The 11277-nt window shown below is 35.2% G+C and overlaps 1 protein-coding gene across 2 annotated transcripts; it reads left to right on the top strand.

Moving 5' to 3' along the window:
- The first annotated feature begins 1818 nt into the window (after positions 1-1818).
- Positions 1819-5609, top strand: si:ch211-214p13.8 (B- and T-lymphocyte attenuator). 2 transcript variants are annotated; one of them, XM_048193062.1, is made up of 6 exons: positions 1819-2391; positions 2887-3216; positions 3343-3378; positions 3569-3724; positions 3811-3848; positions 4387-5609. In XM_048193062.1, the coding sequence occupies exons 1-6, from the start codon at positions 2307-2309 to the stop codon at positions 4684-4686; spliced, it is 945 nt and encodes a 314-aa protein (XP_048049019.1). In that variant the 5' UTR covers positions 1819-2306; the 3' UTR covers positions 4687-5609. The 2 variants fall into 2 exon arrangements, with proteins under 2 accessions (XP_048049019.1, XP_048049020.1); XM_048193063.1 differs by lacking the exon at positions 3343-3378 and having other exon boundaries at positions 1820-2391.
- Positions 5610-11277: the final 5668 nt, after the last annotated feature.

Below are 11277 nucleotides of genomic sequence, written 5' to 3' on the forward strand. Positions count from 1 at the left end.
ATAGATGTTGCAAAATGTCGCCAACTTGTTCATTCCATGCCTAGAAGACTTGGTGCTGTCATTAAAAATCATGGAGGCCATACAAAGTACTAGTTTTTTATTTTTTTATTTGGTTATGTTAATGTTAGCGAAAACATAAGGGAATGTTTTCTCTATTTTCTCATCTTGCAAGTATTATGGGATTTGGATGTTCTATGAACCATCCAGGGTTGCCAAGTGGGGTTATACTTTTAAACTGTTGCCGCAAGTTTTTTTTTTTTTTTTCACCCACGGATTAAAGGTTTGGCATATTGCATAAATTATATTTGAATGAAATACTTGTATCTGAATATATTCTACCAATAAAACTGTGCTAGATGTTAAGTTTTGTGCAGGAGGGCTACTGGTAGGGAACCTTTGAGCTGTTTTTATGATCACTACAATATACTTGGTTTCATTTTGCATAACAGTGACTGTAAAATATGTATTTAATGGGAGTGGCATTTTGAGTTTCGATGTTTGGGATATTTCCATTAGGCTACTTTTGGGCTTTATTTGACTGGCCATTGGGCTAGTTTTGTCACACAGACCTAAACCATCTGAAAAAAAGTATAATGTTTCAAAAACAATTGACTAACACCCAGCTAAAATGTTTCAGAAATACGTTCCATGAATGATGATAAATAATATCGTGACAAGCAGGGCGGGGCGAGAGCCGTGAGAGAACAGGGCAAGGCTTGTGGCTTGATTGCTAAAGCCCAGAGTATACTTCATCCATCCGCATTCATGCACCATCTGCATGACGTAATTTGCTGAACTGCCGCCATTTTACTTTCATTTTGTATTGGTTTATTTTTTATTTAAGTGTGTGAACGTTCGCTCATTCCCGCCTCCTTCTTCCCATATATACGAACTGCATTACAAATATTTTTTTGCTAATATTTTTAAAACAAAACATTAAAGACCAAATAACTTTGATAAATTTACTAAGAATTTTAGTGGCACTGATGAAACAGTACATTTAAACATGCAAGAAGAAGAAATCACCAGGGGTCTCGTTTCTCAGCAACACTGAATTAAACATTCAAGATTGTCAGTAGACAGTGGACTAGAAACCACAAACTTCACAATGGTCAATAGTCAATTAGTTAATAAACAACTAATTTGATTGCCAGGCAACATAATTTAATGATAATTAAATCATCAGTTTTGTCAAGACAAAAGGTCTACAAACAATAGTTTGAAATCCAAGTGGTCAAACAAGATATATATCCTGAGGAACATTGTTTCTTTGTTATACAGTTTCAGGTGCAGTCACAATGTAAATCCATCTGACTAAAGATAATATACAGAAAATACACATAATCTTTCAATAAAATGCCTGCCAAAGGACTAAAGGAAGACTTAAGAAATGTTATTTGATCTCGCCCCTATTCAGCTAAAACAGTTGAACACCTTGTAGCTTTGATGTTGAATTAGTTGTACATTGTTGTCACCGTTCCAATAGATTGCATGTTGATTATGCAGCAATACAGGTGTTTACATGAAACTTTCTTGTAATTCTGCTTTGTTTTTTACACTTGCGATTTTATTTGTCACAATAACATTTTTTTGTGACATACCTTTTCATTAAATGGACATTATAACTCAAAACTGCTTGATTTTATACTTCATTGTTTTGTGTTACAGAAACAAGTTTGTCCCTTTTTTGTATATCTTTGAAATGGGTACCATACTTAACATATTGTCTTGTATCATGGTAACACACACACACACACACACACACAATGTGCTCTTCCAGTCACATGCTTAGTTGCATGGACTTATGTTGAATGAGCTTTGTATAAGTTCACACAGAAACCATGACAATTCTAATGGAGTTTTCATATTAACCAGGCAAGAACCTTTATAAGTATTTATAAGTATTATTAAATATTTAATATATCTTGTTATTTTAACAAAATGTGAATGTATGAGAGTTTATCTTTTCAGTTACATTGTATAAAAAGCAAAGGGTATTTGTGCTCCAGTAAGGTGCAATAACTGTGCATCAAGTATGCAAAACAACAAAACCACAGAGCAAATGAGTTCTCCTGTCCAAAATCATGTGAAGCTCACTCATTACATGTGCAAAAGCACACGGAGCAGGATGAGTGCATGCTGCGTAGGTAAAGGAAATGGAAACCACAAGTATAAGAATGAAGAGCACAATGCCAGAGTGACAGAAATAAGTGTTTAGTTGTGTGATTTGGATGGTGACTGTGAGGATTAGACTGGATTAATTTATATTTTGAGACCATTTTTGACATAACTAGCTTGTGTCAAAGATGGATTGGCTATACCGGAGGAAGACGGCTTTGTTCCTGGCTGTGTTTGTAGTTTTCACGCTCCATGTGAGCACTGACGCACAAGGTGAGTTCAAGGTAAAAATGTTCAATGTGATTTTAGTTAAAGTTTAATAAAATGTGGTGGTGCAGAAAGAATTTTTCAATTAACAGTTGCAAGTTGCAAGTGGAGCAACATGCGTTCAATAAATATATTTTAGAGTACAAAGGGGTTTTTTTAGGTGACATAACAAACAACCACAACCTTAGTTTAGATTTCCAGACACTTTTCATTTGTAGATATTATTGCAAAAAAAAAAAAAAAAAAAAAAATTCTTCATAACATAAATCAGGGTAACATTTTAGTGTAACATATGCTTAAAAGTTGCGTTGCAGTTGGGAATTTATAGTCTGTTTGCTATTAGAACAGTTTGCTATTGCATACAGCAAAGCATGAAAGTGTAAAGTTTGTTCATTTCCATAGCATTGTCTCATTTGAACCTTGTAATTGTTTGTATTAATAATGTAACTTTACACTGTTATTATTGTCTTCATACATTTGCTGCAATGTTTTTAATTTTAGGTCATGGCCCCAAATGTCCTGTCTTTAAAGTTCAGAGAGGGGCTGTTCATAAAGCCTGTATAAACAAGCCTTTCAAGATCTCCTGCAATCTGAAGTATTGTGATAATCAGACAATCAATATTACATGGACTAAAGAAAACCTGAAAAGATGGATTCCAGTGTCTGGAACAGGTCAAATGTCATCATCACAGATCTTTTCAGCACCCGATCTGTTGACTTCATATTTAACTTTCACAAATATATCGGAGAATCATGATGGCCTCTACAGATGTGAACTACAGTTACCAAACTCGTCAGCAGTTAGTCATTATATTAATATTTCTGTCCCAGGTAACTATTTACTATCAATGTTTTTATGTTTATGTAAGGCTAAAGCCATCAGAACCAGCTTTGGTAACTATATGAAACTTCAAATGAAATTTAAACAGTTCTAAAGCAGTTTTAAAACTTCCATAGATGACAGCCTGGGAGATGAAATGTCTTGCACTGAAAGTAAGAGCAGTTTCAATTTAATCACAGAGTGATGTGCATCATGCATGTTCTTTTCAAAAACAGCAAATGATTTAGTTTGGGGGTGGGGGGTGGGGTTGGGGGTATTATTACTGTAGTATTACTGTATGCTGTTCCAGCTTAAAATAAACATTCTCCTTTTTGAAAATGATACTAGTTTTTCTTTTCTTAGTTACATCAGAGAAAGAAAGCACTGAGAGAGACAACACTGATATCAGCTCTGATTCAAAGCCATGGTGGATGGCGTATCTCTTTATCTGTATGTGTGTAGGGATTCCTGTTCTCATATTAATACTCATCTTTATCCTGTGTATTAATGGATTTAAAAGTAAGTCATTTTCTCCTTTTTTATTATTTTGAGATATTTAAGTTTTGGCATGACCCTCACTTTGTCCCTTTAATGATCATTGTCAGCTTCGAGAAGAAGGAAAACACAGAGAGCGCAGGTTCAGGTACGTATTTTATAAATTACTCTGATTAGTGTTGTAAAAAAAAAAAAAAATGCTTTGAATTCAGTTTTTGTACTTGAATTGAGGTATGCAAAATGCAGAATTATACTGTGATTGTGATGTTATGAATATAGATTGAAAGAAATGTATAAACTGCTTTTAGTTTTAATATTTGTTTAATAAATTACTCATAAACACCTTATCACACATGCAATTAATCATGAATCTTTAAAATGCCACCTATAGAAATTTCTTCTTATCATTTCACATCTTGTTCCAAAAGGAGATAACTCTAATTTAATCTTCAAAATGAAGTCAAACAAAGGGAGCTTAAAAGATGGGAACCTTAAAAAAAAAAAAAAAAACACATTTTCTGTAATATTCTATTGACTTTGTTTGATTTCTTTTAATTGCAGTTTAGTAAATTCCACCTCTAGTTCCAGTTCAACTCATTAACTAAATTATTAAATTAACTCATAAATATTAAATTTTGCACACCCATATGCACTATACATTAACGATTATCCTGTTATGTTTGCAGTACACAGCAACATCTGTTTTGTCGTCACCGAGACCCAGTGTTCTGAAGCGTGATGAATTTGTCAGTGTCCAGTACTCGGAGGAAAAACAGCGGCCCTCTCGTGACAGCAACACATTACCACCTGTACAGTCACATCTGTCAGATTGTGGGGGTGATGGTTCTTTGTCCAACAGGAGAGATAACAGTTTAAGCCAGGTTGTATATGCATCTCTGAGCCACCTTACACCAACACCATCATCTACTGCACCCCGTCCGACAAGAGAGGAGTTTTCAGAGTATGCAGCAATCCGGGTGTCCTGAAATCCCTTCTGTGGGTTATGCATAACCATACAAAGTTAAGCAACATTTCCAAGGCTCCAAAATTCATTCACAGGGGAAGTTTTGTGAAACTGTACAATACTGTCTGGCTATTTTGTCTCACAGGAAGCAGGAGATGTATGCATGTTTTCACACCTCACAGTACAAATCATTGCATGATGTTGTTTTCCTCGTTGCATCACGGAAAACTGTCGCAGTGAGTTCAATGTGGTTTCTAAGCGAAACTCATACCACTAATCTATAGGCGTCTGCTGCAACACATCCATATCCTGAAGACTTGTTAGTCTACATTTTATGCACTAAAATGAAAAAGTTAATTCAGTAACAGTTTGTTACATAATTATTTTCTGTTGTTGAGAATGTGTTGTATTTTGGGGATTTCCAGTTGTCCTGTCAACTTGTGATTTAAAATATACAGATTTTAATAGTTTAATTTTAATGTTACATTATTTAAAAACAAATGTTAATTATTATTGGTCATTATTTTCAGACTAGGATGGTTTATGATTATAATATAAAAGTATTTACCTGATAATTTACCTGATGCTTCTGTCCCACTTACAAAATGATTAAAGCCCTTTTGGCAATTATTAATAACTGTTACATCAATTGATTCCTGAAATTTATATACATGAAGGGCAATTGATGATGAAATGTATTTGTCTCATTTAACTGGATGTCCCACTTTTGGCTGACTGCATCCTGAAAAACACTGAAAACCAGTGGCAGGTTGCACAAACTGCTTAGACTGTAAGGTAGTCATCTAAATTTCCTTTTTAGGATTGGTCATAACATTTTAAAGGTGGCCTCGAATGAAAAATTGAATTTATCTTGGCATTGTTAAATAACAAAAGTTCAGTACATGGAAATGACATACAGTGAGTGTCAAACTCCATTGTTTCCTCCTTCTTATATAAATCTCATTTGTTTAAAAGACCTCCGAAGAACAGGCGAATCTCAACATAACACCGACTGTTACGTAACAGTCGGGGTGTACGCCCCCAATATTTGCATATGCCAGCCCACGGTCCCAACATTATCATTATGAAAGGCATTAGACAAGGGCAAAACGTCTGGATCAACGTCTGAATCAACAGACTAGGTAAGCAAGCAAGAACAACAGCGAAAAATGGCAGATGGAGCAATAATAACTGACATGATCCATGATATCATGATATTTTTAGTGATATTTGTAAATTGTCTTTCTAAATGTTTCGTTAGCATGTTGCTAATGTACTGTTAAATGTGGTTAAAGTTACCATCATTTCTTACTGTATTCACGGAGACAAGAGCCGTCGCTATTTTCATTATTAAACACTTGCAGTCTGTATAATTCATACACAACTTCATTCTTTATAAATCTCTCCAACAGTGTGTAATGTTAGCTTTAGCCACGCAGCATAGCCTCAAACTCATTCAGAATCAATGTAAACAATATAACAGTATACAATACTCACATAATCCGACGCATGCATGCCGCATGCATGACGAACACTTTGTAAAGATCCATTTTGAGGGTTATATTAGCTGTGTAAACTTTGTTACGGCACTGTTTAAGGCAAGCACGAGCTCTGTGGGCGGAGAGCACGGGATTTAAAGGGGCCACAGCATAAATCGGCGCGTTTATAATGATGCCCCAAAATAGGCAGTTAAAAAAATTAATTAAAAAAAATCTATGGTGTATTTTGAGCTGAAACTTCACAGACACATTCAGGGGACACCTTAGACTTATATTACATCTTATATTACATAATCTAGGGCACCTTTAAATTCAGTTACATAAAAATGTAGATTGCTCTAACTGAAATCTGAAAAGGTAAGCTGATTACCCCTTGGCTGTTGGTCAAGTGTTAATTGGTCAGTTCTTAATACTCATCTAAAAAAGTTAATAAAGTTGCAGTGTTTATGCAACCGGCCCTCAATTGATGGAGCCATTGCTCTAAGACTACCAAGAGTAACCAGTTTGAAGTCGTCTGCAACATACTGACCTGATTCTGATGGTTTATTCATTCATTTTCTTTCTTTCTTTCTCTTTCTTTCTTTCTTTCTTTCTTTCTTTCTTTCTTTCGCACATTAAAAAACATTGGGTTGACTAAAGTGCTGTACATAAAATAAGAGAAGACAAGTAAATTTAACAAATATTACAAATTTACAAAGCAATAAATTAGAACTATTTGACTTATCTTGTAAACCAACATCATTTGTTTTGGATTTAAGCATAGATTTAAAAACAAAAAGAGAAAGTGCTGTTCGAATGGCTACAGGGAGCTTGTTCCAGAGTTGGACCAACAATAACAAATGCTTGATCACCATTCTGCTAGACTTAGGGATGTGACGAATTGTGTGGATGCATCAACTCTGCGAGATAGACGGGTGCAAGATTATGAAATGATTTAAAAACCAAGGTTAAAATTTTTAATTCCACTCTAAATTTTACGGGAAACCACTGCAAAGAAATCAAGATGGGGTGATGTACTGAAATCAAGTCAAAAAGCCTGGCCACTGCATTTTGGACCATTTGCAACCGCCCCACGGATGACTGATTGAGCCCATGTCTAGGTGGGAAGTGATAAATGCATGGATTACTTTTTCAAAATGTTTTGTGATATAAAAGGATTTGACTTTAGCCAGGCGACGAAGATGGTTAAAACATGACTTAACTACCACATTAATCTGCTTATCCAACTTTAGATCAGAATTGAAATAAAAGCCTACACTGTGTAAAATCAAAAGTTGAGAAAACTTAAAAGTTTAAGGTAACAAACTTCAGCAGATTTGAGTTTTCTCAACTTGTATTCAGTTTATACAACAAAAAGTTGAGAAAACTCAAAAATCTCCTACAAAAACAAGTTGAGAAAACTCAAAAATCTGCTGAAGTTTATTGCCTTAAACTTTTAAGTTTTCTCAACTTTTGATTTTTTTTACAGTGTACATTTTTTTGCACATGGGGTGACCCATTTGGTTAGATCACCAAGGTAGGTCACAATTACTGCCATTAAAAGCATCAGTAGGTCCAAACAGAATTGCTTCAGTTCTACCTTCATTTAACGTCAGGACATTTTTTGTAAGCCATAATTTAAGTTCCCAAATACCTGCAAACAGAGCTCCAATTAAATGTTTATTATTAGGTTTTAAAGGAAGATACAACTGAGCATCATCAGCATATGTTACGAAGGGACTGAGATGAGAGGCATGTGGATCCATCTGCAAAGTCTTTTATTGATAAACAAAGGCACAAGTATGATATGGGCAAGACAAAGAGCATTCCAGGGACAGGCAAAGGTCAACAAACTAAGAATGTAATCCAGTGGGCAAGGCTAGAGGGTTATACTGGCTAGAGTCCAGGTGTGGGGCAATCAGTATCTGAACAGGGCGAGACGAGGGGGATAATCCAAGGCGAGCAAGAGTCCAGGGCAGGCAGAGAACATGAAAACCAGGCAAGGATCAAGACACGGGAAACAAGGAAGTGCCCTAAGAACACTCAGAGATGCTCTGTAAAGTAGCTATCAGCTAAACAGCAATATATGCTAACAATACACGGCAATCTGTAAGCTTGTAAGTCAGTGTTTTATAGACCTCTTTGGAGCAGACGTCACAATTACGTCACTTGCAGCTGCGCGCGCATACTGGTTGCAGAAAAATAGCGGTAGCAATTGGAGGAAAATGTGCAAAATCCACAGAATAAGAGAAAAACGTTTTGTTGTGCCTCTGGATGTTGGAATCGGAATGCAAAAAAATTTAGTCTTCATTTTTAAAGAAAACCATCTTTGAAAACGTCCTTTGAAGCTAAACGGAGACGTTTCACAGACTGGACTGATGACACCTGCAAGGATTAGTCTACTATTAAAGCAGGAATTTGATGTAAACAGTAAGTCTACATAATATTCACATATGCAGTTCAGAGGACATGCATACATAGCAGTTACAGCATGAAATAATATTTAAACCTATAACATTTTACATAGATAACTTTTAAACATAGTCTATAAAATTTTTATTTCACAATTCTGACTTTTTTTCTTGCATTTGCGTGTTTATGACTCCCAGTTCGGCCATTATAACTCGCAATTGTGAGTTTATTTCACAATTCTGAGGGGAAAAAAGTCAGAATTGCGGGATAAATTGCAATTCAGAAAAGACAGGATAACGAGTAGGCTATATCTCACAATTCTGTTTTTCTTTGTAAGAAATGTGAGATATAAACTCAGGTTTGCGAGAAGTAAAAGTCAGAATTGTGAGACATAGACTCGAAATTAACTTTTTTTTATTCTTTTATTTCGTGGCTTCCATAGACTGCTACTGCTCAACTGTCATTTTCTGCAACCAGGTAGGCTCCGCCCATAAAAAATGTCATCGCTGTTTGCAAACACCAAATTGGTCTATAGTGCTTGTGATTGACTACAGGTGTGAAAGTGATTAGAGCAATGGAACATGGGAAATGTAGTCCGGAGTAACATGTTACTGTGTGTCATGAAAAAGTCTTTATGGTGAACAAGTGACCTCTGGTGGTGAGAAACAGCAGGCGCAGGATACAACATATAAGTGAAAAGAAATCCTGTATTTATGAAAGATCGAAGCAAAAGGCTACATATACAGTATAATGAATGGAGTCAGCGCAAGAAGTCAGAGGTGCAGTGGAGGATCCATATTGTCCAATACATACAGAAATCTTGCAATTACTTAAGAAGGCCCAGAACCATTCATGAGTGGTACCTCTCAGGCCAGCACAATTTTTTAGGCAAGAAATCCACTGGTACCATCACAGAGAGGCACAAAATCGCTTTTTTCGTTCACTGTTCCTTGCTAATGGAATGATCTCCCCGGCTTCATCTGGAATGCAGAATCCCTGGCAACATTCAAAAGACAGCTGCAAACTCATTTCTTTCGTGAGCACTTAACCTCATCATAAAAAAAAGAAAAAATGCTTTACTTCATTTAATACCTCCATATTCTAGCTTATGCTACTCTAAGCAATGTCTGAAACTTGTATTGTGAGCACTTCTTGTGTCTATTTGCCTCTTCACGATGACTCGCTTATTGTATTCGTCACTTTAAGTCACTTTGGATAAAAGCGTCTGCAAAATGAATAAATGTAAATGTAGAAATAGGTACATTGTGGTCAACCAAGCCAAAAGCTGAGCTAAGATCTAGTAAGATCAAAGCAACAGTATTTCCGGGGTCTGTAGTCAATAAGATGACTTTGAGGCTTTTAATAGGGCAGATTGTGTAACTTCCTGAAACCAGACTGAAAAGTTTCATATATGTGGTTTATACTTAGAAAAAGACTGTTATTGAACTAACACTACTATATATATATATATATATATATATATATATATATATATATATATATACATAAAATAGCACATCTGCACCAATTTACAACTTGCTTTAAAAAGCAAGAAGCCATGACTTTTGATTATAATTTTGCAAATAATTTGAGTAATAGAATCAAAGGAGGTCCAAGTAGCAGAGCTCCATGGAGTCTCATGGATGTCATAATTGGAATGCAATACTTGGGGTCTCAACCTAACCACTTTCTCACATAAAGTTTCAGACACATCAGTAAAAACATTAACCACCAGATTTAAAACAGAATCAACATTAGAAAACAGCGCAATGGTAATTATTATTGATAGTCTCTGACAAATATTTAGATTTTGCTGAACTGACAACTTTTTGATATACTCAGAGAGAGAGAGAGTAGCATATAAGCATAGGGAACCTGTAACCTATCCTCAAGCCATTTGCGTTCATACATACTAAGAATACCAAAGAGGTCTGCACTCTAAAAACTTTAATTAAGATGCACAGGATATTATTTTGTAGAGTGCAGACCTCTTTGGTATTCTTAATTTGATATATAGGTCCTGGCACCTAATTAGCTGGGAGAGTGCGGTGATCGCTTTAATCATTCATACATACCGAGCAAGCGAATCTAGTCATTTAACCATGTTTCATATGTTTTCCTTGGCTGCTTGGCCTTTATGGAAGCAATACAATTTACAATATTCAGACAGGTATTGTTAAAAGAAGAGGTACTCATCAGCATTTGTTCTGGTAACACTTTATTTTAGGGTCTTTTAACTAGTTGGTTATTTGCATGCATATTACTAGAATATTGGCTGTTTATTTTTCTACATTCTTAATCCTACCCAATACCTAAACTTAACAACTAACTTACTGACTATTAATAAGCAGTAAATTAGGAGTTTATTGAGGGAAAAGTCATAGTTAATAGTGAATACATGTTCTCTATACTAAAGTGTTACCTTTGTTTTTTGCTTTAAAATAATGGTCCAGATCACTGGTAGTTTCTGCACAGTGACCAAGTAACAGAGTAATTATGATGCATTTTATGAACATGTTGAGAGTAAAAAAAGACAATTGTCCAGATCACTAATTCCTGCAGAGTGACAACAAGTGAGTGATTAGTGATGTGTTTTATGACTAAAATGTGATTGATTACGTCTCAGACGCATGATAATGTTGTGATTAATTAATTGATAATTCTTTATAATTTGTCATAGTTAGTTGATAGTTATTAATGAGGCTAATCTCATTCAGTTATTA

Source organism: Megalobrama amblycephala, linkage group LG6, assembly GCF_018812025.1.
Source record: "Megalobrama amblycephala isolate DHTTF-2021 linkage group LG6, ASM1881202v1, whole genome shotgun sequence".
Taxonomy (NCBI): Eukaryota; Metazoa; Chordata; class Actinopteri; order Cypriniformes; family Xenocyprididae; genus Megalobrama; species Megalobrama amblycephala.